Below are 27,870 nucleotides of genomic sequence, written 5' to 3'. Positions count from 1 at the left end.
TCCCATGCACAAAGAAAGTCGGTGATTTTGTAAATCATTGTTTTATTTATCTAAAAATGCACAGTTGCAAAAAGTTACCTGTTGAAATACATTTACTCATAAGCACTAATAGATTTTATGTAGCAAGAAAGTGACCAGACTGATGGAGACACTCGAACTCCGGTTCTACGTTACACCCACAGGGGCATTGGCACAACCATGTCTACGACTGTAGTTGGTTTAAAGGAAACCTGCAGTGTAAAGGCAGCGATTCATAGCCTGAAATACAAGAATAATGAACCAGAACCTGGGTCGTGGTAGTTTCTCAAGAGCTTTGCATGGGAATGGCAGGAGGGTCCTAGCGTCTCTCCTGCGTTCTCATGCCGATCTGCATTTCCCGGCTTTCAAACGAGCGCCACGGGCTGGGCTTCCTGCTAGGAAGCGTCAAGAAAAAATGGCATCTTCCATTAAGTGACACCAGCATCATTCACAGCAATTAATACCTTTTCTGTTAAAGCACTTTCAATCAAATTTCTAAATGTTGATCTGAGGTGTTAAATTGGCACTGCAGTTTTCCTTTAAGTGGTGAAAAAAATCCATTAGGAACATGTTGCAGGTACGGTACCCTTTTACCCCAATTTGATTTCCAAAAGACTAATGGTTGTGTGGTTTTCTTAAAGAACAAGGGTGCCCTGGCACCCACGGCGGCAGTAAGGCACGTGCCGCACGGACGGAGCCGGGGAGCAGGACGGGGCCTGTTCCCCCGCTGTCGTCCCTCCGAATAGTAAGTGCAGCACTGAGTCCCTGAAGAGGCAGGTGAGACAGAAACACTTGAACGTGAATCCGTACGTTCTGGTTTTAAAGCAGTGAGTACTTTTCCTTGACAGTAATCATTGATTCAATGAATGAATTTAGTTGACTGAAAATTTTCATCTATTAAAAAAAAAGGAAAAATTAGTCTTTTTAAACAAGCTGTGTCCTTCAAATCGGGTTGCGTTTTCCAAAGAAATTCACATTTTATAACTTAGCTTTCACAGTTAGATAGGTATGGTTAGAATTTCACTTGCACAAAGAATCTGACTTCTTTCAGGCTAAATCTAATATCCCTATGTTTCAGAGAGGTCTAAAACACTGCTTTGCTTTCAGTTTTACTGAAGTGCCGTTGGATTTGGTAAAAGTCTCTTCCCCAAAATAAAACTGGCTTAGAGTAACACTGATTCATAATAAGGACTTTGAGTCTAACTAGATCAATGCCAAAGGGGAGACAGCTTAAAAAGATAAATTGCTTATGGAAGCAATGTTTTTCAGGTACGTGCTAAAGCCACCGCATCGGCTATAGCCAAGTTAACAGATAAATGCATCAGCAAAATGTTCACTCTAAATTTTCAATTACAAAAAAAAAATCTTCAAACAAATGCTCCCTCCTCCCCACTTCCTGTTTGCAAAGGAGGGAATTTAAAAAACACATAACTGGATGCTTTAAAAATATATGAACTAAAAACTGAATTTGCTATTAACCAGGTACAGAAGAGGCAAAGTAGCAGTTATACAAATTACACAAAAATCTACCGCAATTCTTACATTAGTATAAAGTGATTTCACTGAAGGAATTGTTTCAATATTTCACATTACAGTTAAGATAGAGGGGGTGCCGCAAATGCTCACTGAGACACCCTTGTTAATATAATCTATCCTAGATTACACACAACAGTTAAGAAAGGACCCTTAAATGATCTACATCTGTAACATTATTGGCTTAAAAAACAACAACAACAAAACACTTGCAATACCTCACAGAATCGTCACTTTAAAGCATGACCACCGTGTAAGAGTCCTTGTCAAATAACCTGCAGAAATAATGGAGCATCTTGCTATGAGTGCTCAACTCTCTCACTTGAGTGTGACTAGGCACCAGTCGGTTTCATCTGAGAAATAAAATTCAAGTAAGACTAAGCTGTGATGGCTTTTCTTAGAGAGCGTTTGCAGATGCTTCAAGTGCTGGAGGTCCAAACATGCATCTGTTTTGCTATTTGGTGCACGTAACCGATGTCAGGCCTCTGACCCGGATCAGGGTATATGCACATGCTGACCAGTTCCCGGAGCTGGAAGGAAGGAAGGAAAGAGAGAAGTCGTGAAAGTGTGATCCTCGCCTGTGCCTTTTGGACACGGGGAAGGGACAGCTGCCGCTGCGCTCTCCCCCCACACCCCGCCAGAACGATTATGGAGAAATCGTGATCTATGTGCCGGCTTTTCCTTCCTGTCTAGCTTAGTCATCACCCTTACAATCGGGCCGCGTCACCCTGCTCTTTAAAATGTTCCAGTCCCCTATAGCAAACTTCAGCGAGGGTGTTTAGAGTACGCTACCGTCTCGCATAGTTCACAACACAGCTATGCCCCGTATAGCAACCGAGCGGTTCGACAGCTACACTGGACATTTTCTTAGCCAAAGAGCTAGAAAGCTCTTACAGAAATAGCGTTAAAAAGACTTGAAATCAAGGGCTGAATGAGTCAGAGCAGGGGGTGGCCAGTCGGAGGCAGATGGCTGACTGAGAGGAGTGTACCCGAAGGATGAGCCGCACTGAGTCATGAGTGGGAGGAGGTGACGGTGAGTTCAGCAGAGCGAGCGGAGCTGCGACGGGGTCCTGCATGAGCAGGAGCCGGGGCCTCGCACGGGATGCAGACTCCAGGCAGAGGGCAAGGGGCATTTGGGCACAAGGAAAAACGCCACCGCTACAGGTTTCGTGTTAGGCACGTGCTTGCAGCCTTGCCAGAGAAGATGGCTGAGGAGGAAAGCAAAATGTGTGATGTGAGAGAGTCCCGGTCCCAGCACACTTCCCTGCAGCACCCCTGCCTCGAGTCCTCGCAGCAAATCCGTGGCAATTAGCCAGCTCAGGATTGAATGGCGTTTGAAAAGCAGGCTAAGATCCTCGGATACGAGACGGCAGAGCGGTAGCTGCGCGAGACACGGCAGCGACAATGCTGCACTTGTATACGGGACCGGAGCGGAGGAAAGGATGGGTCACTGATTATAAGTAATAAATAAGACGCAGAAGGACGGGAGTCTTCCCACCTCCCAACCCCCTTTATTGTGCACATGAAAGATTGTAGCTTTTAATTATACAGACACTGAAAGCTGCTCGTACCCCCGAGGCATGGGGAGAAAGAGCCTTGAGCCTCTGATCTTTCTCACATCCTCCCAGTAGCCACAGTGCCAATTATTTTAATGGTAATTAAAAGCGTGACCGTGCAGCTCTCAAGCACACAGCTTTAGCTGCATTGCTGGGTTTTACTTAAGTGAGCTTCTCACTTCTGCATGGAGCGAGGTCCTGCATTTCAAAGAGAGAAGTGGAAGTTGTGTCTGGGCCGAAAGGTGATTTCCACAGGACGAACGTGAGGCCGGGGCTGCAGCCTGAGCAGAGATCATGACACCAGGAAAAGCCCACCAGAAGAGTGCAGTCAGCCAGTTTTGTTCCTGCTAGGTGCTGCTTGAGCCTTACCACACGGATAACTGAGGCGTTCCTTGCAGCAACGTCTTGAAACCCTTCCCCAGGTCAGCTGAACACTTGGTTGAACTCCACAGGTCCTTTGACCTGCTGCTTTCTGGAGGTAAATAAACTGCCTGGACTTACTCATTAGGTTTACCACCACTGACGGCTAATCAAAGACTTGAGGGGCACCCCAATCTTGAATGAGCAACCTGATGGGATTGTACCGATCTCGGGCGTTGCAGTAACAGCAAAGGCCTTGGCCTCGTCTGGGCAGCCAGCGCACCATCGTGTGGGAACGCAAGCTGCTGGCTGGGTACGTTAAACTGCTCACATCCACACTGAAGGAAAAGCAGATTTCCCCAATGACCATCACAGCATTAACGCAGAGTATGGGCATGCCTTCCGCCCCTGCACAGGTCACAGATCCAGCCTTGCGACGCGCTGCAAATCGGGGTCTGAAACGATCCCGTTCCTTCCAGCAGAGAAAGCTAGCAGCGAGCACAGTCCGGCCGGCACTCCCTTTCTACCGGGGCAAGAGAAACTGCCCATCGCCAGCACGGAGACGAGCCCCCTGCACTGCTTTCGCTCCCACACCTGGCCATTGGCTCCAGCAGCGCTGCCGCCTGGGTGTCCGATAGGAACACGTTAGTGCTAAAATAGACACGGCTCCCGCTGCGCCGGGCCCAGTACGAGCACAAGGAGGCTCTGGGTCTGCAGTGGAGCCGGCTGACACGGTGAAATAAGCCCGCATCCTTCCTGAGCCTGCGCGGAGCGCTCTGAATAGTGCATGAACACCATCTGGAGTCTAGTTCTCTGGGACCTGGTGCTTCTGAGCTTTAAACCATCCTTCTCACCCCGGATTGGATCGCTATGCTACACACACTCTTTAGCACTGCCAGAGGGAAGCAAACAGACAGTAATTGTAAAGACAGGAAACACATCTGTCAACTTACACTAATTCCTCCTGCCAGCAGGCATATCCTGAAGTGCATGCTACAGCAGCATGGCAAATGCAAACATAAGACCCCTGCCTCCTCGCAAAGGCTGTCTGGAAGCGCACACTTCCTGGAACAGTTTGCAAATCGTTTTTAAGTTGGTTGCTGAGCAAAGAAGTAAAACTGCTTGGAAACCAGTAGCTCCTCTGCCTCATCGCAAATACGGCGCCCGTTACAGCCAAGACCCGGCCGCTGGTGCGCGCAGCACTGCCAGCACCCAGGCTACTGTTGTCTGAAAATGATAGCTGGGTTTCTCACCCAGACAGGACAACGGAGAAAGGAGCCTGTCATTTGTCACACGCGTGCCGAGTGACCACTTGGAGGGCGGGGAGGCAGAATGGCCTAATCCCACCTGTATACGCCGGCCTCGGGGAGCTCTGCCAGCCGCAAGGAGCTGGCTTTCAGCAGCCTGGCTATCGCTGGTCTCTGAAGTCGGTGACGAGGGGGGGGATTTTCAGCCTTGGCAGGGAGGGAGGATTCCCACGGTCCCTCGGGCTGAGTCGACACTGCAGAAATGGACTGCGGAGTCACGGTGGTTCGAACACGCTCGCGGGACTGGCACTACCACATGCCAAAACGCTCCCGCTGGACGGGCGGCGGGTTCTGGATCAGACCAGGGTCCCACCAGGAAAGTTCCCTCTTCCCTGGGACTGCTCCGTTTCAGGGGCAAGGCAGAGGGCAGCCACCACCTGGTCCAACAGTCCTGCCCCTTTCACAGCCCCCAGAAGCTGCAGCTGATAGTGTGAGAGGTGTGCCGCTTGCGTGAATCCTGGTCTTATCCCAGCAATGGCTCCTCTGCCCAGCACAGAGCGCGCCAGCGATGGGCACCTCACTGCGAGACTCTTCCTGCTGCAGCACGCCGAAGGGCAAGGCCGGTTCTGGAACGGGAAACCCTCGGCAGTCTCCCATCAGCGATCTCACACTCTTCCCCTGTTGCTATCAGCACCGCTCTGCCGCGTGCAGGTTTATGGGTCTGTCCCCCTTTCAGGAGCCCAACCGGCATCCAACCCAGGGGAGCAGGGGCCCTGCAGACACGCTGGATGTTTCCAGGAACGCTCGCCATTTCGCAGAGGTTGCTGTGTGTCCCGGAGCCAGCACCCAGCTGCTCGGTTTTGTCTAGGGCTATTTCACAACATCTCGTGCAGAGCTGGCATGGTACCTTTCCCTGGAAGCCAAGCGTCTGCAGTTTGGAGGATGTGCAAGTTCACTGGTTGCCAATTAAAGTGCTCTCAACCCAGTTTAATTTGTTTTGTGTCTGCTTTGTGCAGCAAGACTGGCACATGGAGAGAGCCCAGGGAAGGTGAGGACTACAGTGCTAGTCGCTTGCTGTAGAGACGCCTCATGGGTTGAAGCTGCAAAGCTGATTTCCAACACCATTTGTTTTGCAAGTCTCCCAGTTCCTTCCTTCCCTTCCTGTTGCATCCAAATAGGAAAAGTCCTCGTTTCCCCCACCCCTCGCTTTTTTATGCGCTTTAAATGCCGGCAGAGGCACATCGGCTGTGCTCTCGATTTACCGATGTGTGTCTGCAGTTTGCTTCCCCGTTTCCACTACACGCTGTAGCTGCCATTAGACAACTCAACAGCCAAGGTGTTCTGAGCATCACTGCAGTGTCCTCGCGGCGACGTACCCTGGAAGCGTTGCTCGCCTTCGGGATTTCACTGCTCCGTGCACACTGACAAAACCCGGCACGCTGCGCTCGCCACTTCCTTTCTGGATGAGGTGGTACGGAAAGAGCTGGCTGTCGCGGGGCAGCGCGTCCCGTCTCGAGAGACGGGCTCCCCTGCGAGGCAGATCCTAGCAGAAGGTGTTCTGCGGGCTTCGAGTCGGGCTGAGCTTTGGCCACTCCCGTGAACGGCCCGGGACACGGAGAGCGCGGGGCTGCAGCTGGGTTTCAGCCTACCGCAGAGCCGGGGGAGCAGGCACGCACAGCCGCGGCGCGCGACAGCCAGGCCAGCGACTGCTTCCATCGCTCGCTTTCATGGGCCATAAAATTAACCAGACTTTAAAAAGCCCCCATATGGCTCCTGCATGGATGCTTATTGTACTCGGCTAATCACTTCCCTGCCTTCCTTTAGTATCATTTTCCCCTGTTGTCCATTTAAACAACCGAGGACTTTACAGACAAAATTTTAAACACTCTTTTATGGGATGTTATTGGGGGGGGGCAGGTTTCCCCCACGTGTCACCGCTGTGCTCTGCTGGCGCACGTGAGCTCCGGTGTCAGAAAGCTCCCGGCCATCCCAGGCCTCCGTGGGCTCATCTGGGGCCGGGACCTGTGGCGAGAGGCACCTCGGGCAGACACAGGCTGTGCAGAAAAGCCCGCGTCCTGCTCGGGTGTCAGGCAGGGGCCTCACTGCAGCCGCAGCCGCAGCCGCAGCCCAGGCAGCCTCCCCCTCCTGCCCCGGCGCCCACACGTTTCCCCACGGACGTTCCTCCCGCCTTACCTTTTCAGAATAATGTTCAGCTGGGAGAGGAGGGTAGTCACATTGCTCTATCTTTTGGCAGAGAGAAAACAGATTCATTTTATCCCCGTAGAAAGGGCTCTGCAGAGCTGCCATCTGTGGAGGAAAAGTGGGAGAGAGTTTGAAACGGTGAAGGATGTAATAGCTCCCCTCCCTGCGGATCTGCAATCGCGAGCCTTGCTCCTTGGCGGCACGCGAGCGACTGATACGACTGCTCTGACGGCGTGCGCAGGCCGTGGCGCTGCCCTCGGAGCACGCCTCGGTTCGTACGCTGCCACACACCTATTACCAGGCCTGTCGCGGGCCGGCGGCCGCGGCACCAGCCCTGCGTGCGGCAGACGTAAGCAAACAGGCAGCCCCGGCTGCACAAAGCATCTCGTGCTGCACAGCGCCCCGTCCAAATTAAAGGAATGAGGTTCAGCACGTGCACTGTGCAGGCAGACCCCTGCTGTCCCCGATTCAACAGCGTGGCACTGTAGGCACATGCACACCCGTCTCCAAGAGCAAAATCAGCTTCCTGGCCTCCCCCAAGGGGTAACTGATAATTCATCCAGCCAAAGAAAGCCCCCCTGCCTGGCAGAGCGGAGATCTGCAGACCAGATACCTCCCACCACTTTTTTCACATGATCAATGAACACTCATTACACTTCCCTTGCCCTCATTATACAGGAGAGGTTTCTACATGTTCCCTTCACTGTAATTATTTTCCCCCAAAACGTCTCAGATGTGGGACTCTATGGATGCGCAGAGGCAGCGCTTTTTGATGTACACAGAATAAATAATAAATACAGGTTTATGTTAAACCAAGAAATTAGGATCTCTGTGCACTGAGAATCTCTTGCAAACCCATTGCCTGACAGTGGGATGTGGTAAGCTCCCATAAAAATGATAATCTGTTAAAAAGTAAAGATCCTCCTGCCTTTGATGCGGGTTATGGTTTCAATCTACTTCGGTTACGATCGTGTTCAGAACAGACAGCTCGTTTGCTCTCTGCGCCTGGTAAATTTTTAGTGGTTGTAAAGAGTAAAATTGACACTTTCTGGACAACAAGCCGCTTCCTAAAATTCAAAGCATCTTATAAATATGAATGACTTGCTCCTTTAATAGAGCAAAGCCATGTGTTGTTTCAGGGAGAAGATCCTGGACAGCTTCTGGAGCCAGGCTACTGACTCTGACTTTTCCTAATCGGTTTATTTTTCACGTTGGTTGCTTAGCCTGAATTCAAACCCGTGGGTTTTTCTGAGGATCCCTGGAAGATTGCCGCAGCTTGGAAAATGCAGGGGCAGGCCAGGTGCATGGGGCATTCGGAGAGGCTTTTACAAAAATATATGAAATAATGAGGTCTCCAAAAGGAAACGGCATTTTTGCACGAGGAAGTCCGCTGGCACCGTGGGTCCTGAACGGGGATCTCCGAGCGAACGCAGCGACGAGCCTCAGAAAACAGCAGCTATGGAGGGACGTGCGTTTCTGCACTCACAAAGCAAAGCATGAATAAATAATGTCCTTAAAAGTGAGCGTTTTGGAATGAAGTCCTTCGTCTCCCTCTTCCTCATATCGTGATTCACATCCCGCCCCCCACCCCAGAGCGCGTTCTGGCAACGCCGGGCACGGGCTCGGGGCTGCAGGTTATAACCGTCTCCAGGAATAACAGCAAATGCAGCTCGCCATTTACATACTAAGGAACCCGCAGCACTAATAAGGACCATCTTCAAAGGGAAAGCCAGGAGCTACGGAGCGGCTCAGTAAGCAAGAGGCATGTCACCTCAGCATGCGGCCTGCACAGTGCCCCATCTGCTTATTAATCCATAATGTTATTCAAGTGCTTCTTGTCACTCTCGCTAACTGTCACACGCAGCACCGCACAATGGAGTAATACCTCCTCCTAATGAAGCGCTATTGGATAATTGTTGATATTATCTACTCTGTTTAGAAGATCTTTTAAAACCATTTTGCCGCGAGCTGCATCAGATCGGCAAGCTTTTCAGAGTCACGCCGGCTGAAGTTGATGCTTCTTACTGTGGTTTTAATAAGGGGCTATTTGATAATTGTTAGTCCTTTGCTCATTATCATGCGCTGTGAAAGCTACCCGAAGAATACCGTCATGTTGCCGACGCACACGGCAGGCTCCCAGCAGTATTTTTTTTTTTAAGTCAACACAAGACCCTCTGCTCTGTTAGTCTATAGTTCAGAGCCATATATTTGGCAGAGGAGCAGCTGGAGGAGAGGTGTGCGGTTTCTGAGAACACTGGAGCTGGGTTTGCTCCGCGTAGATAAATGCAGGCAGATCTCGGCCCTACGCACACTTGATCACGCTCACAACAACACTGGCAGCCTCTCCCTGCTGCTCAACCAAGTTTTAGTAGAGCAAGGCTCTGCAGCAGGGCTTCATTTCAGTGATACCGCCCCCGTGCATTAGTGAAGCACAATAAAGAAGTAAAACCCAACGGTCGGTTCTCATTCAACTGAAAGGACTCGGTAAATTCTGCTGGGCTTTTCCTTAATTTTATTTTGTTTGTCCCTTGCTGATTTGCAGCAGAAAGTCGTGCAAATTAGTTTCCTGGTCAGTTCAGCGAAGGCGTTCCTCCGTCTTTGTGGCAAGACGTTGCTGGAAGTGAAATGTGTTAGCAGCAACCGTGTATTTGCAATGCATCACGAGCCATTCTAGACACAGCCAGGCACGCACGCAGAGGTGTGACTGCTCCGTTAGCTGGGCCACCTCCCAGGTACCTGCCAGTCGAGCATTTTTCAGGAAGCCCTTCCTGGCATCCTTTGTCTGGTGGCGAGTGTTTAAAAATGGCAACTCAGAGGGGCATTCACGGGGATTCACAATTCCAGCGACATCCAGTTAGAGCGGGGGCCCAGTTCCACGGGACACCTTAGAAAATGCTAGCTTCGTCTGTTTTGTGCATGCTCGCTGCGTGGGACATGCTGTTCAGACGGTCTGCGCTACTGAATTTCATCACTGCGACAAAAACTAACGTGATCTACCCCTGCGGGAGGTCGCAGGGAGAGAGCAGCCAGTGATCGTACCCAGGGATCAGTAGTGCTAAGTCAGAGAGCAAATCTGCCTCTACAACATGCAGTGTGCACACAAAGAGCGCGAGTTTGGGATCCTCTTGTGATGTGGATGTTGTTAAAACTACATGCAGCACACTGCCGGTCTGTGCAATGGCGACGAAGGCAAGTAATCATTTCTGTACTGAGCAGAGCTGAAATTAAAGGACCACAGTGCAGCCCTCTAAAAGGGCTACTGATTGTGACAAAAAAGTCTGGGGGGAGGAGGGGCATGGAGACTTTTAGTACACTCAGCCTAATCTTCTGCCTCCAAAATATGAACTAATTCCTACTACTTAGACTAAACAGTTAATATTACATATAGCCCTTCCATTACACACACACACACACACACACACAAAGCTAGGATCTTGTGCATGAAACCTTTCTTTTGACGGTAGGAATTTGGCATCTCTCATGATGGGGCCCTACCTCTTAGATCTGGAAAGAGCTGCACACTGGTATTGTTAATCTAAACCACGAATAAGGAGCACAAACCCCAGGGCTGTTTGAGAGGCAGCAGTAATGCGTGTGTTACAAAAGGTACAAAAGCAGACTCAGGAAAATGTTAACCAAAGGCCAAAAAAGGGTCTCCTAGACTTCCACAAGAAGTCAGATTTTCCCATCGATCTGAAAAGTGTCTCCATGCCAATTCGAATCCCGTCCAGAGCTAGTTACACGGTCATATACAAAGCAAATAAATTAATGAAAAGGGGGGGAAAAACCTGTGCGACATTTCTTCTTTTTGGGGCTGGCAAATACAGCAAGTTAACAGTGAAAAAAGGTTTGCAGGGATGCTTTATAAATTCTGATTAAGACAGCCAAGAACGTGCGCCGGAGGACTGTGACTGCAGGCATTCCCAACGTATTACTGCCAGGCTGTGACGCGACGCCGGGGCTTGCTTCTGACACCGGGATTAGAACAATTACAACACGGCGGCCAAGTCTCCGCTGAAAACAGACCACCACACCGTGGGACTGGTATAACTATATACAGAACTTCATATAGAGAAATGCTGTTGGTGTTGTGTTGTCAGAACGGCTACAGCCATCACTTGTAGCTGTGCTCTGCAGAGTAAGAGCTTGTTTTTATCCTCTCAAAGTGATCCTGATGACAGATTTCCAAAAAATGAAGGCTTTTGCCATTATTTTGATAAGATTTAGTGAAAACCAATGTGTGACTTAACGTCAGAAGGCGGCACCATCTGACATCACACTAAAACCCCCAAACGCCCTTCCCATGCGCGTCTCTAAAAGCAATTTGAATGTTAAAACGCCCCAGTTTTTCTGCACAATGGCACCTGCAGAGAACGATCGGGAGTGACTCTGAACCAGGCAAACGCAGTTATTCCCTCTCTTGCCCCCTTTTCTGCTTAACCGGAAATTAAGCAGGACCTATATGTCCCGCATTTGCACAACTGCTCCGGAAATTATATTATACGAGTTGATACGGATCAAACACAGCTTCCTCAAAGCAGCGCATGGGTTTCATTTTTCTCTTTTCCAAATCGTCTAATGAAAGTTTAAAGCATCCAGTAGCTGTTTATTTCCTGAAACCAGAGCTGGTAACTGGCCAGTATTTCTTGGAACGTACAAAATATCACAGCCCTTGTCCGCACCGGAAAGGCTTCCTTGCACAGACTGCAAGTGCCCACGTGGTTTCCCTGCCAGCCCTGTACCCGGACCAGGGTGCTGCTGCTCTTCAGTGCACAAACCAGCCGGCACGATGGGGTGTGGGAAGCGCTGGACTTCCGTGCCAAAGGGGACGATGCCGCCTGCAATGACACGGTGCCCCAGCAAAATGCTAGACACTTCTCTGCAGAAACCCCGAGCTCTTCTCTCCTTAGCGGCTTGCTGGAGAACTCACCCCGCACACAGCAGCCTCCCCCCCCGGGTTACTGGGACCACTGCTCTTGGCAACGGCAGGGCTAACAGGTACACGGAGGCCAAAAAGCTCCCCCGACAAACCTTTAAACTGAGAATTACCCTTAAGGTCAAACCTGCACAATCCCAGCTACATTGAACACAAAGAGTCTTAAGAGCCTGCGCCCCTTTCCCAACGATCCTGTAAAAAGGAGTCTCCGAGCTGTGTTTGAAGTGGCACAAGGACCACACCCCCCTTTTGCATTCAGCCACGCTTTGCAGCTCCATTGTGCACGTTGCTAGCAGCTTTAGGTCCTGAAGTACCGTGCGTCTGAAGCGCCGGGCGGTTTTAATTGGTTTGTTGCTGCTGTGGTCGTTACAGGACTTTGTACAGAGTCCTTCTTATTCCTCCACTAAAAGCCACCGGGGTTTTAATGCTCGGCCTCGGGACGCTGCGATCACCTTGAACGCATTTGCACAATTGCTTATGATACAATACTCAGCAAGCGCCCACCTCGGTCCTAGCTGCTGTTTCGCTCCTTGTCCGGCCGAGGGCTGTTAAATGCAGATGTTAGCGCAGCCCTGATTATTAGGCTAATAGCTCTCTCCCCTTCACAGCCAAGCTGCGCGATCGCTCGTGGCATTCTTTAAAATGTCTTAAACAGTGTTGACACGTGCCCCTGCTGCATGATGAGAACAGGACTGCAATGGTGCGATTCTCCCAGCTGATGGGCCAGCTCAGACACAAGCCTCGTGCCTTTTAATGAGCTTCTGTTGGGAAGCCTTTTTCTCCGCCCAGCACACATTTTCCTCTCTGCACGAGGTTTTGAGCTGCCTTTCTGGCACGGGGGTCTCAGTCCTGGGAGAAATCAAGGCCCTTGTACCTCGGGGACAGGTCTGCAGCCTGCAAACTCCACCAGGCAGAACTCGGGTCCACGCTGGCTCTGCCCGTACCTGCCTCTTGTGGAAGTGCCCACCTGACCCAACGCCCTCCAAGGCCCCTTTGCCACGATGGCTCCTGCATGAGAGAGGATTTCACCCTCCGTATCATCTTCTTCCTAGCTCTAAACAATCAGTGTCCCGGCCCCAGTGATTTTCCCACCCGCTGTGATTTGGCCAATATGCAGGTATTCACTGCTCTCCTCGCCCTCCCTAACAGCCAGGGTGACTGTACTTCTCAGCAGATCAGGTAGCTGTTTGCACTGAGACCCCTGAGCCCAGTTTCTGGGCCTGTGATCATCCAGCTGGTGTTCACGCTGCGCTCAGCACAGCTCTTTTTCCACGACCTAGCCCCTGCGGTAAGTCACAGGCCTGGGGCAGGAGGTAGGTGGACACCGCCACGTTCCTCGGTGCAGATGCACGCGTAGCGGGTGGACGTGGGTGCGTGCGGGCACCAAAGCATCAGGTGCCCAGGTATCGATGCACACACAGATTTTTGTCGGGAACATTTTTAGGAACAAACACCAAATCCATAACTGCACGGAGGCCGGCTGCGAGGAGTTCTCATGTGCGAGGGCTGTTAGACTCAAGCAGTGCTACACTGCTCCCAAAGGCTGCTTAATCCCTCTAGCAGGATTTTATTGATTTATTTCATTGACTTCCCAGCACCAATATTTCTCTCTCTAGATGCACACCACACGGCACTTTCACACTCCGCCAACAAATAAATCAGCACCTATTGAACTGTATGACTCAGGCTTGGCAATACACTAACGACAGTACATTGCCTTGTTGAACAAGCATTTAGTTACACAAGAGGAGTGAGCTTCCCAGCAGCACACAACCAGTAATGAGCATGTTTAACTCTTGCTGGGAAGGGCAGAAAAATGATCTGTAAGCAAACCCCGTCGTAAAGGGCTCCTGTCATCACCTAGTTCAAGCAGAAGCCCATCGCTGGCTGTGTTTGTGTTATGACTTGACAAGCACTAACTGCAGTTGTGCGTTTTCTCTTTCCACGCGATTGTGAAAAGTTGCAACAATCAACCTCCTTTTGTTATGCCATGCCTTAATTTAAACTGGGAACATGCAGCTCTCACACTCGGGCCTAAAAAGCCAAAGGTTTCAAGTGGTTCTGGATAATACTTGACCAATTTAGTATCCCGGTGCCTTTTGTTAAATACTGTTTTGGGGGGGAAAGCATGACAATGCTTAAAAACAAATTAAGGTTGCCGTCAGAATGCATCAAATTGTTCTGAGTCCAAGTGAAGGTGTGTGGCCAGTATTTAAAAAGCATAAACGCAAGGTTTTACACGAGTCTCATGCTATTAAAATTATTTTTCTGAACATAAGAGTCTACAGGGGCTTTATTCCTTCACAAATTGCAGCATTTGAATTTTGAGAGAATCTTTTTTTTCCTAACCCTAACCTACCCAATATCGAGTACACAGTCCAACGTTAAATATGTAAGTTATCGCAGTTTACACCGAGTCCTTCTACCTTGAAAAAACCCTACATCGTTACATGACTTTGTAGGGCTCAGCACAGTTGAAAAAATAACTAAAGAGTCTAAGAAATAAATATGTTCATATCTTTAAAAAATAATGCGAAAATCCCCGTCTTACTTTTCACTGAGAGCTCTGGGAGGTCAAAAAGTGTCAACACTTCACAGCTTTGTTTTACACTAACTACTATTCAAATGACATTTTCTGCCTTTAAAACAAGCCTCCCGCTTAAGGAGTGAGCTCTGAATGCCGTGCCAGGAGCTGCCCAGCTTACAGGAGGGAAGAACGAAACAAACTGGTGGGCTGCCGTCTTCCCACAACGCTTACTGGGATGCACCGAGCCAGCTTTGTATCAGTGCTCTGGGGTGCAATGAAAATGGTCTTTGTCTCTCTCTCTCTCCTTCATTTAAAGCACCCCAAAAACCAGGTATGATAGTTAATATTCCTCACAGGATGACCAGGAATCAGATGCAAGCAAGTTTGAGTTAAGCCGTTTCCTCCAAATGGATCTGTTTCATTATGGCATGGCCTTGTTCATGAAAAACCAACAGAAATGAAGTTAGAAATGCTTACCTCATACAGTAAACAGCCCAAAGACCAGATATCCGATTTAAAGTTATAGCCATTTTCATGTATTCTTTCTGGGGACATATAGTATGGCGTTCCCACTGCAACAAAGCAAGCAAAAGAGAGGAGTTATCTCCCTGAGAGTGACAGAAATCTGCGCTGAGTACAGGAGCGTCTCTGTGAAGAGCCCCGGCTCTCGCCAAGCTGGCAAAAGCACATCTCAGAAGCGATTTGTACAGTAATCTGGGAACATGCCATGGCTTCAGCAGACCCCGAATGAAATATTCTTATTTAGAGCTGAAATATAACAAAGGTAAAAGGAATAAGTCAGACAAGGGACACTCAGGCATCACTGAGATAATTTTCTGTATTTTTGAACTTGGAGGGCCATCATCTTCCTTTCCACCCTTCTGAGCGCCCTCGGAACAGATCACTTGAACACGACGAGGGGAAATGATCGCTCTCCTCTTGGTTCATTCAACAGCACGCGAAGCTGCAAGTCAGATGTCATGTACGTTCACTACTGCAGCCCGAGCCTTGTGACAGCATGTCAGCCGAACGTGCGCTTGACACGCGCCGAGCTAGCTGCGTGACAGACCGGCTCCAACTATGACGGGATGCCCCTTTCCGAGCATCTCGGGAGACCGTTGGCTGCGGTGGGGAAACGGTAGTAATGAACTCAACCTCGGAGAGACACGCGAGGCTTCCCGGAAGGGCCGGGCGATCAGTGAAATTCCAGGACTTCAAACTTCTCCGTCTCTCAGTCAGATGAAGAGCTCTGGGCTGTTCTACGTTACTTTAAAAGCTTGCACTGTCTAAAAAGGAATTGGCTAGGACATTTCTGGGCAGGAGCTAGAGAATATTATCAAACACCTTTCCCGCCCTTGTCCCAAAGAGAAGTCTTCTTCTTTCGCAGCGCTTTCATGTGGGGGATTTGTGGTACCAGGCACCCCTGTATTCTTAACTGACTCACCCCTCAGATGCCTCACGTATTTAAAAAACCCAAGGCTTAGATACTTTCTTTTTTCTCTCTCTACTTGCCCAGTCTTCTGTTAATAGCTGCTTTTCTGATCTCGGCATCCCAATCTCACCTTCACTAACAAAGACCTTTCCAAAGAGAGGGCAAATGTTACATCCAAAACTTTTATTCAGAACTGTGGCTATAGATATGTGAGACTCTCTAGCATGTCTGATGACAATGGGCCTTTCATCAGGCGGTAGAGAATTACCTGGACCAGTGGGAGCCAACCTTTTTGGCAGATATGCAGCTAACTGGTGGCAGATCAGCCCCGAGTGCCACTCTGAGCCCCTTTCCCTGCCTGACCTGCTGCTCTGTTTTCTGCTCCCTGCCCCGTGCTCCCTATGGGATCTGCTGCTCTACTTTCTGCTCTCTGCCCTATTTGCCACTGTACTGCTGCCTGTCCCCTCCCCAATCCACTGCATGCCATGCACAGAGGTGGTCTGTGCTGCTTGTGGCACCCCTGCCCAGGTTGGCTGCCCCAGACCTAGGCCACGTAGGATTAAAACAGCAATAAATTCTGTATGCGAGTTTATGCGTTATCGTATGGCTGTAGCCCCAAGGAGCCCTAAAGCAAGCCACTGGGGACACAATGAACAGGAAGGAGGAGGAAAAAAAGGTGCTGTTTACAATCGCAGTGCAAGACAAGGAACAAAAGATGGATAAAAACCAGAGTGGGGAGAGCAAACAAGCTGTGATGCTGTATTGGCCAGGGTGACTGGTCAGGCCAGTGGTTCTGAAATGCCAGCTGCCTAACAAAAAAAGGGGAATTAGATAGGTGGAGGTGTGATAAAAGTATTCCCGTGCGGGCTGCATTCCTCCCCAACCTGCAGGCATAACTGAAACAAGCCAGGACACGCGAGTGGTTATTCAGCTACAGGTTTGTGCTGCATCTACAACCACTTATAGGCTCCCAGGTTTTTTAGTTTGTTGGAATCAGCCAAGCTTGTCACCCCTGGCTCGCATCTTACTACTTTCACAGCTCACCTGAGGTGACCTCCGTCTAATCAAGTTTTCACGTCGACTTGTGTTTTGTAGTGGCAAAAACCTTCCCCGAGCGAGTCAAGCCAAGGGAATGCCACTGCTTGCGACTGGGGCATGTTAGCACAGACGCCTCCCGTAATCCATTTCATCCACATTCACAAACCTTGCCAACTCCCACGTGAACCGAGAGGTCCCTTGCTCATCTTTCTGTTGGTGAAAAGGATCCCACCTGTATCCTCCCACCTGTGCTAAGGGTTCTGGGGTAAATGCCAGCTCTGGCTTTCCTGTACCCTCCCCATCACAGAAGCATGGATGGAGCGAGCATCTGCCTCCACCAGCATTCCCAGCCGGTCCCAGGACGCAGTGCTTGTCCCTTTGCCATGCCCAGACTGCCTATCAGCCCTGCAGCGCAGGACAACTCACACAAGACGAGTGCATTAAGATACAAAAACCACTGTGATAGCAAGAGCTGTCAGATGTGTGCGACTTCTGTAAAAAGAAATAAAAGTTGCAGTGCAAGCACAATGTGTAGGCGGCTGCAGGGCTGGATTCTTCCTGGAGCTGGCAAAGTGCACGCCGAGGAGGACTGTGGTACCCACTGACTTGTGCATTCGGTCCATTCTGCCCCAGCGCAATACCTCAGCCCACGTTTATAGCTCATCTGCTCTAACTTGAGATGCGCTTCCTTGTGTCAGGAACTTAATTTACACAAATTCAGCACAGGCACGGACTGTGGATGAGGGGAAGAGACTTTCGGAGCTTGCTGTGTTTATGTGCCTGTCTGCAAGTCTCTCCCTCTCTCTCCTCCCCTTATTAATAGTGTCTTATCAATCCCATTCACAACACCCAGTCAGGGAGTAGCCCAACACAGATGCTGCTCCAGCTCTCGTCTGGATTTAGCTTCCTGTAAATGGCCTCTGCGCATGTAGTAGACTCCAGCTCTCCCCCGGTCAGCACCCCTCGTACCAAGCCACAGACTCAGTGGAGGACAAGAGGATACCATGGAGCGTGAACGGGGCAAAGACTAGACCTCCTATGGCTCTCCTCTCCCGCTGGCCTGCAAAAAGCCCACCGTGGGACAGCAGGGCCCTTTAGATCATTTCTGTAGAGATGCCTTGAACCAGTTTTTGCAAGTCTGCACTGAACACTGAAGGTGCAGACACTTCCCCACCTCTCCCTTCTCAAATCCACCAGAAAGTCCCAGTCCTGCTGCCAGTCCCTGGCTGACCGGGCTAACAGCAGGAAGCTGGCAGGAATACACGTGGGCAGCGCTTAGGCCCTCGTTCCATAAGACTCGGTGTCGCTGCTCGGGCGCCAGTGGCAGCCTCCAGCCGTAAGCGTTCTTGAGATCGGTTGTTCCGGGTCACTGCGTGACAAGCTCATGGCAAATAACAATGCGTGGGCTTCAAAGTTGAGGCCTTGCTTCCCGTGTTAGCGCGGGTTTGCTTTGTAAGGCTTTCTTCAATTTAGAATTGTCGTTTCAAATAATGCCTGAAAATGACCTTCGATCAAAGCAGAATGACAGGGTTTGTGATACGGATGAGTGCGTCATATTCCTTATTTGATTTTTGTGCATTAGGCTGTTCCATTATATTAAATGGGTTTGTGGAGCAGCCCACGCCTGAGCTGACTCTATCAAGTCTACCTTGCACATTTACCTATCATTACTGCAGTGTTGTCGGCAAATGTATGAACAAGCAAGTCTCTGCGTTTCAAAAATGATACATTAATTTTTAAATAAGTGTCATGATAAAAGACTGACAAGCCCAATTCGCTTTGTGGCCTGTCCAACATTATGTGGGAATCTCCTGTAATGAGCATCTTCTAGAAAACTGCACAAGACTTCCAATTTAATCAGCCACAGCTCACCAATGCATTACATTAGTCAATTTGACAAGAACAGTCTAATCGGAGACTATTAATCAGAAACTTTCTTTGGCATTTGCCCTGCAAAATACAAAATATTGTTCAGATTCAATATTAATCACCAGCTGGTAGAGTATTGCTGCCAAAGTTATAAAGGTCACAGAATGGTACAGAGGATTGTGACAAAGGAAGCATCTTCTGAAAGTCTCCACGCTCCTTTTCAGTAGTGTACGCTTGGAGAGAGCAGACCGGCGCTTGTTCCTACCGCCTGGCCACTGCATTTGCTCTACACCAGATCATACCTGGATTAGTCCCAGTGTCTGAGCAAAAGGGGAGACTCAGCAGTCAGTTTATAAGCAGCCGGCTCATCTTCTTTCCCCATTGAGAGTATATCCAGACAGCCAAGCTAGGATGAAGTGAAGACTCACAATTTTATTTCTCTTAATAAGGTCCGAGTCGAAAAGGGAGCCTCTAGACAAGTGTCACGTGGAGTGGCGATGCTTCAGGTCTATACCTAAATGTGCTGAAATGTCATGGGGCAAGTATGTTGTTTCTGTGCCCCAGTTTCCCCGGCATTAAAGTGGGATGGCTACGTGCATGCCTCCTCATAAAGCGCTGTGAAGCAGAACTAGGAATTTGTTCCATCAACACATTAAAACAATAGTTGCTTGTTTTTTAATATAAATTTTTTATGTTTTAATTTTTCCTACGCTGGCTTCTATCCAAGTTCCTTCCTGAGCAAATACAGTCTATTCAGGGATCAGAGTTCACCGAGACTCGCAACTGCCTCCCCGTGAATGGAGCCAAGGACAAATCTAATTCACACTTTCAGGGCTCGCGCTCTCTCTATGCAGTCCTTTCTTGCTCACCGAGTTTAAAACTAAGGTAGTGGAAGCTCTCCTGTAGCTGTGTTCTCGCACAAAGCCCTCCTGTTGCCTTCAGGCAGATCATCATTAGACTGAAGTTAGTGCAGAGGGTTTCAAAATATTACAGAAGGCTTATGTGGTTTTTAGAAATGCCGTAAAATAAAGTATCTGCTTGAAATTGGTCAATCAAACCCCAGCCTCACAATTGGCTGTGATATAAAATAAAAGACGATTTGATGGGGAAAGCTCTTGTCTCCCGTTCGACAGCACCTTCCAGCTAATCTTTAATACTGAGCTGAACAGAGTTTCTGAATCTATCACTTTTCTCTCTCACAGCAGGGAACAGAGTTCTGAATATGAAAGAACCTAACAAATTCTGACCTTTATTGTATCTTTGCAGAGTATTCCCAGTTTCAAACCAAGAAATATCAGAGCACAACATGGGCCTCAAAGGGGTAATGCTGATTAAAGCATTCCTTCATCCCAGAGATGTTCCTCTCCTGTCAAAACAAACTTTGCAGTGTTTTGAAATACTTGTGGTTTTTGAAACATGTTCATTACATAGGAGAACGGCAAAGAACTCGGCTCAGAAAGCTCCAAGTTGTCATCCGTGTCTCGCCGATTTTCAGAAACCAATAATTAAAATACTCAGGACTATTATCTTTATATTAATAAGCAGGACGTGTTACTGTAAGCAGCAGAGCTGGTGCATCCACTGTGCAGAAATAAAACAGAGGAAGGGTAAAATTCGGCGAGGAAACGGGCTCCTGCAACTCGCAGCTGAGTCATCTCTCAGGAGCAGCTGGCAGGTTGTCATTCAGGAGAGTTTACAGCTTTATTAAAAGGTTTTAAATACTTAATAAGTCTTTGGCAAGAGATGCACCTTTACTTAAGAGAATCTCATTCTTCCTGTTGGAGGTACTTCTGTAGGCCACACTTCAGATGGTGCCCTATTTTTCTACTCATATCCGCAGTAATGTATTTATACCTTAAGAAAATACAGCCATTTCCTCCTATTTGCAAGCATCCAGGATAAGTCTGGAGAGCGATAACAAAACATGAGATAGCGGAGATGGGATGTGAATCGGCTCCCGTTACAAGAAAAAAAGAATCCCCCCAAAAGTTTAAGATAGTCAAGGCAAAAGGAAACGGGGTCTCACACTAGGCTGCGCTCGTTTTAGTCTCTTACTAGCTGCAGAACTGCTGTAGGATTGCCAGCGCTCCTGAGAGAAGACAAGCGTGCTGCTCGCTAGCACGGGCTATGCAGGCTCTTAAAAGCAAGATAAAAGGTGAACACTGGTCAAAGCATTAAAATTTACTCTAGAGTCTTTCAAGTCTGAGCCTGAAGTACCCAGACTAATGGCTTGTGGCAGAAGGGTTTGGCTGGTTTCTACTTGTTCCTGTGGCCCGAAGATTACATACAAATAAGAAAAGAAATGAATACAAGTATATCGGAAAAAGTCATGATTCCACAAGCGTAGTATTGCATTACAGACAGCATCTAGCTTCAAAACGCTGTCTTTTACTGATAGGGACCGGAATGATATCTATTAGCCACAAGGAGAAATGAGACAGCAATCCTTCAACCGGACGTCTGCATACAGCAGGCGCCAGCGTAAGCACAGTCTCACACCATCGAGACGGTGGGCAGTTAGAAGAGCACAGGTCCCCTCAGCAGCCACTGCTTTCTCATCAATGCAACTGCAAAAGTGCTCTGAGTCCTGCGCGGGATGGCAGGCGGGTGCGGTGTTCGCACGCAACTGCTTCTCCAAGCAAGACAGGAGGCCTGCTGCGTGCCTGCTGGGAGAGCAGAAGTGGCAGGGATGCGCGGGGTGGCCAAAGCGCATCCTGCTCTCTGTGGGGACAGGCCTGGGAGGACTGTGGGATCCCCCTGGGAAGGAAAACCTACCCCCAACAAGGCTTATTTTTACTGACAACACTGTCCAAACTTGCAGCTTTGGGGATTATGTCTCAGGCATGAGTCTCCTTAATTAACAAGCCTCCAGCAATCAGTTTTAGAAGCAAGCCACCCATTTTACGTGCTAATGGACATTGTCTCCAAGCCAATTACTACTGCTCCAAGTGAACAGTTTGGTGCACGTAAGGAGGAGCCACAGCGACCTCACCTAGCATTCAGATTTTATAAAGATTAGTCAACATTTCAGCCCGTTCTGCTGTTAACAATGTCTTAACTGCGCTAAATGGGTCTCATGGCACGGGTTAGCAGTTTAAAATCCTTTTCTATGGAGTATCTGAGAATATCGTGAACTGACAATTTCTCTGGTTACTCATCTCGTGGAGAAGTTTGCAAGATGAATGATGCAATGTAAACCCTGCACTTTACAAAGGATTTTTTTTTTATTATTATTTAAAGAGCAACTTATGGAATAGCTAGGACAAGAAAACAGAAACTCCCGGTCCTGTTACTTCCTGGAAGAAAGCCACCCTAACTTAGGGGCTGCCATGGCCTGTGGGTGGGAAACAACACAAACCCCCTTGATACACTACAGAATACTCTGCTTGGTGCTGAACAGGAAGCTCTGGTTAAACTCATTACCTGCTTGTCCCTGGCAGTGAAATGGGGAGTCAAAACAGGTGCTGCGTGGCACCTCAAGAGCAAACAGCCAAACAACCAGAAAGGTTTTAAATGCAGCAAATGCCTGAAACGTCATCTGCAGAGGAAGTGTGTGGGTGTGGGTGTGTGTGGGTGTGTGCTTTCCATAAAAGTGGGTAAAGCGATGTCTTCTCCAAGGATTTCCAGAAACAATTCAGTTCAGAAAAAGGACATTCATCGGAAGCCCGAGTGTGCTTGTTTCTAGTCACAAAAGTTTTAGTGATACACAAAACAGATCCAACTAACACCCTGGGGGCATCCAGGACAGGAGCCATTTCCTCAGCTGGGGAGAGGCTGCCAGCGGCCAGCGAGGGCTGCAAGTAAAACACGCGCAATCCCGCTCTGTTGCTTGCGTCAGACTATGGCACTTTCCCGGGAACGCTCTGGGGACGGGAGCGCTCCCAGGCGAAGACGCCATGCTTGGGACCAGGACATCTCCCAGGTCTCAGCAGGTGTGTACAGTGGCAGCAGCAGGACATGTGCTACTCCACACGTGTGCACAGGTCCTTCCTCTCACCAAGCAGGGAGAGGCAATTGGACCACGTTAGTCGTGGGGTTTACCCTTTACCCAGCCATTTTTTTCCTTCCTTACTGATCTGGGTTGGGGGGTTTTTTTTTCTTTTTCCTTTTACCACAATAATGGCTAGTGGGGACCAGCCTACATCTGAGTTTATTCCTCTTGCCAGCCTGCCTGTCTATCAGGTATGTATTTAAGTGGGCCTCACTTTCTCTTGTTTTATGAATGCAGACTGTTGTGGTATAACGAGAGCCTCAAAACCCAGCCACGTAATTTGTCGCGCAGCCTGCTGTTGCTCCAAGCAAGACACTCGCTTGTATCTTGTGAGCTGTGTATGGGCAAATCTTTCATTTTTCTTTCATTACCCCGGCGTGTACTGTCACTTAATTGTTATGTATGCAATCCTTCCTGACAAATATGATCTGCTGCCTGGTAATTCGTTTGACGTTCATTCTGTTCCTTGCTCTAATTATGGCTTCCATTTCTGACACTGAAGCGGCCGCGCTGCCACAGCCAGATAGTACACCTGTCAGACGGGTTGTGGTACTGCCTAATGCCCTTTTATGCCAGTCTGATGTTAGCAAATACAAAGAAAGAAAAAAATTAGATGAATATATTTGCATAAGCCCTGTGTTCAATTCATGGGTCAGCAGCCTTAGAAATTATAGTTCGGGGTGGTTGCTAGGGCAACATGGCTGCAGAAAGTATCCGGTATCACTGGCTAGGCCTGCATTGGAAATTTTTTATATAAAATTCACACTGGCTAAAACATACAGGTCCAAAATTAACAAACCCTCTGCGGACCACAGCCTGTTTCCTTCTGCTACAAAACCGTAAATCTGACAAACGACAAAAAACAGCTATTAGCTTACATTGTTCTATAATCAACGTATTTTCTAAATATAAAAGGGTGCTTTGTATTTGGCTCCAGGCATCCCTCTAAACAGCACTTTCCCCCCTTGGAAACTTGGACTGCTTTAGCTTTTTAAATGCGATTTTCATTTTGCTTTCAGGATCCCATTGATTTGGAGGAAGGGCAGGGTGTGTAGGGAGGAGGTACAACTCTTACTACATGCGCTCTCTCAATTAAGAGAAACGAACTCTGATAAAGGTCACAAGCTCGGTTTACATGTACAGCCGGCTTCCAAGCCCCAATTTATTCTTATTAATATAATAAGCGCAGCAGTCAAACTAGATAAAATCATGTTATTGGACACAATCATATTTTTGCTCATTCCTGATGATGTGATTTTAACTTGCTTTGATGGGGACTTTTTAGCATAGTACAAACATCCTAGCCTGAAAAGCTGACAGTAAAATAGCCATCTTCTCATATTTTACCACGGTCATTTCTGGAAGAGCCTCACTTTCTTTCTATATATTTTTACAACAAAGAGCATGTGCTTTCTCTGGCTGTTGTATGCTTAAAAGCCCGGCTGCCGCATGTGACAATATTAACAAATATATGTCCGTTCAGAACATGAAGTAGCAGCGACTTAAGCTTGATTGTTGCTGAATGAGAGAGACCTGTGCCAAGAGAGATAAAGAGAGGGCAAAAGCACCGCGTCTGGGCAGAATCTGACCGTGGGAACGAAAGGTAAAGGAACTGGGAGCTACTTGCCCTTAATTAACGAGAGGAAGACAAGATTACATTTGCACCATGTTAATCCAGTCCCATCAGTGAAAAGGAAACGAGGCCACGTCTCTTTGGTGATCACAAATTCCTACGTAGGAAGAGCTGACAGGGTTAAAAAAACCACGCTCTGCTCTGGAATAACAAACACTTCATGGTCTCACAAATTAATAAATCTTATATCCTGTATGATGCAAACCATATAGCCGTCGAGGTCTTTATGAATAATTCACAGCCACAAAGTTTACACGAAGAAATCTGATTTTATACACAGTCCCTTAATATGAAGACAGGCACACACCACTTATTTAAGTCATCACAGAGAATAATACACCTCCCTAACATACAAAACAAAGTCTGAAACACACTACCCCTGAACTGGGGAGAGGGGAATAATTAAAAACGTGCAACTAAGAGGGTTGAAGACTGTGTGCTGCACAACGACAGCAAATGCACATGTCGTATGGATTTTAAAGATCCCCGCTATCTTCTATTGTCTAATTGTTAATAGGGTCGCTTTTCATAACATAACTCAGTTACAGTTTATTTTGCAAAACTTCACATCTGCACATGTAATACTTTAATTTCTAAAATCTTTGTAATAACATGGATAATTACTTTTCCACACTGGATACCATGAAGATATCACCCTTACAAACCAGCATCATATGTGATAAGGTGTTGGTGTGACTGCTGTGTATTAACTGTAACATGGCACCGATGCAACGATTTGTATTTTAGAGCACAGGCTATTTTTCTGATATGATACAACACTTCTGAATTTCCAATGGCCTCTCAGTGCAAAGACAATGGAAACAGCCTACTCTTTAGCCACCTAGCACTGAAATGGCCATAACCTCTGCCCATGCCTCAGCACTCTCCAACAGGGTCACAAATAAAGTTGCCAAAAAACCCTTCATAGAACAGCGTGACAGCCGTACTGTGCAGCCCTGCACTCCTTTGGCAGCCTTAAATGCAGTAAAATGCCATGACCGTACTAAACAACTCTCCCACTTATCTTTTCCATGGTGGATTAGCACTACTAGGTGAAGTGTGCAACATTACTAAACAAAAGGCATCTGCATTACTGTGGGACTTTGCTTTCTAGCCTTTGAATGTACTGCATGCTGGGTGCGTGTTGCCCAACTTGCGCAGCGAGCTGCTTGAGGCAGGCAATTTTCCCCTTAGGATGAGTACCGCCCATGGATCTCCGACAGTAATAAATAGGTGTGTGCTGTCGAGTAAGGTAGGCGTACACGGGTCAGGCATCTATCCATGAACCACAGCATGTAAGCTTTATCCTAATACCGGGTCTGTTAACAAGGGGTGTGAGAGATGGATTTAGTCTTAGCCTTTGTCTCTGTCACCCCTGATTGTTTTGGGCTTGGTTTTCATGCTGTTGCAGCGAACGCTTAATTGCATGTTAAATCAGGTCATTAGAAAGATGTCTGAAAGAACCCTGCCGAGGGAGGATCCTCAAGAATCGGTGTGCTGCAGGGGTGAAGTGGAAAGGAGAGGTTTGGAGTGCTCTCCAGTGAAGTAATGCAACTCTCAGAAGCAGGAAGCACTGCTTGGCAGCAGGGGCTTGTGCAATGCTCCAGCCCAAGTTTTCAAGAGGAAGAGAAGTGCGAATGAGCGCAGCTCCATTGGTAGCTCCAGCTTTTCACTGACCTGGCTGCTGAGCTCTAAGCATGCTGCCCCTCTTGTCTGCTCCTTGCCAGTGAGAAGGTGGGACCCCAAACTGCTGTTCCTCTGTAGCAAGGACTGACTTAATTGAAGTCTCCCCTGCAGGGTCTTTGGGAGTCTGAACCCTCCCACGCTGCTCTTCCAGAGGTTTCTGAACACAGATGAAGTCATTCCCTTTGTTGGGGCTAATAGGAATCCCCTTATATAATACTAGCCACTATTAGCTACAATCCTGACTACTGCCAAAGAACATGAACCCTGCAGTCCTATCAATGTCCAATTTAGCCAAACCTTTAGCTGAATCAATACCAGTATCTTGTCCATAGAGCACTACCTATTTGTCAGGCAAGCCAGATCCCCTGAGCCTCGATAATGCAGTAAAAGGTCCCCTCTATCCTCCCCCTTATGACTACGAACACAGCGAATCACTGCCAGTGGAAGGAAAAGACAATTAATCCTCCCTCCTCGTGGAAGCCAGTGCTGCTCCCTAAGTTACCTAACTGGGATAAGGAGCAATGTTGCCACAGAGACTGCAAATATACGTCTCTGGAAAGCCAACAAAACAATCTGCCAGAGAATTAGCTCCATATTGATTCCACATCCTTTCCGGATATCTGATTATTCAGCACTGTAGGTTCTGTGGGGCAAAAAGCATGCGACTTCACATATGGCAAGTAGCTGGCCTCTTTCTGATCACCAGTGGAAACAACAGCAGATATGCAGACACTAACAGTGTTGTGTCCCAAAACCAGGAGTTTTAGTGCGGAAGGTATGGGTGTATCCCTCCTGCAACACAACCATATGAGAGGAGGATCCTGCAGAGGGTTCTTAAGGCTCAGCCCTTGCCCATGACGTGAACTGGAGGCCGATGAGAAGTGCCCAGCTGACAGCCCGGGAGCCAGAGTGCCTATTTATTCCTCGGGACGGACGTAAAAGATTTGCCAGGTGACATACCCTGCAGCTTTCCATTTGGTTCTTCTCCATCTCTGCCCGAGCATTACCCTGTCTCGGTGCTGTTAAAACCTGTCCAGCCGATAGGTACTTTTCCCCTTGAACTTCTATGCTGTACACTTCAGAGACTGCAGGTTTGCTGGTGACCAGGTTTATGGTGGCATCCTTCCTTCTGAAGACAGGAAGGTCAGCGGTACTTTTGCAGACATGTGAGCGTTATGAAAGACAGCCGTCACCACCCAAGGGTGGGGGGCTGCTATCGGCAGATGGAGAATAGCGGTATGCAATACTTCAGTTGCTTGGGGCTATTTTCCCCAGCCTGTTATGAAAACGTTATATCACCTTGACACCAAAATGTTGTCAACTTTCTTATGCATTTAGAAAACACAAATCTTCACTTGGAACTCAGCTCAGGCCTTGGAGTTGTATGGGACTTCAAGCACTCATGTGGCCACTGGAAAAAGTTCCTGCTTGAAAGAAGTAAAGGGCAAGGATTTCCTATTCTCACACAGGAGCTACAAGCTCAACTCACAGGCAACTACCTGGTCAACATCAGCAAACAAGCTGGTGCTGCAACTGGTGGTATCAGCGCGAGAACCAGGTTAGGGAAGGAGAGAGGATAATTTTTTTGGTTCTTATATTTGTTTCCAGATCCCTGAGACACAATGCAGACACCCCATTGTGTTACCTAGGTAGAGGAAGGTGCAAACAACCGCCCAGGCAGTTTACAGTAAAGACACTATGCTTACCATTTTTCAGAATATAAATTTTCCAGTACATTTTTCAGAATATAAGTGTCAAGGGGAGTTTAACTAACAAAAAGAGACCTATTTAAAAGTTGCATGAAGGAACTCAGCATGTAACAGCAGCACTGAAAATGCACAT

At 48.3% G+C, this 27,870-nt stretch overlaps 1 protein-coding gene across 8 annotated transcripts in view; it reads right to left on the bottom strand.

Moving 5' to 3' along the window:
• Window positions 1–25: 25 nt before the first annotated feature.
• Window positions 26–27,870, bottom strand: part of NEK6 (NIMA related kinase 6) — a 169,154-nt gene continuing 141,309 nt past the window's right edge. For all 8 annotated transcript variants that reach the window (XM_025194294.1, XM_025194332.1, XM_025194329.1 and 5 more), the window contains 3 exons: window positions 14,857–14,951; window positions 6,908–7,021; window positions 26–2,081 (listed from right to left, as the gene is read on the bottom strand). In XM_025194294.1, the coding sequence (XP_025050079.1) occupies window positions 1,971–2,081; window positions 6,908–7,021; window positions 14,857–14,951 (320 nt within the window). In that variant the 3' untranslated portion in view covers window positions 26–1,970. The remainder of the gene's footprint in view (window positions 2,082–6,907; window positions 7,022–14,856; window positions 14,952–27,870) is intronic.

Source organism: Alligator sinensis, unplaced genomic scaffold, assembly GCF_000455745.1.
Source record: "Alligator sinensis unplaced genomic scaffold, ASM45574v1 scaffold611_2, whole genome shotgun sequence".
In the NCBI taxonomy this organism is placed as follows: domain Eukaryota; kingdom Metazoa; phylum Chordata; order Crocodylia; family Alligatoridae; genus Alligator; species Alligator sinensis.
This window is presented reverse-complemented; position numbering and strand designations above follow the sequence as displayed.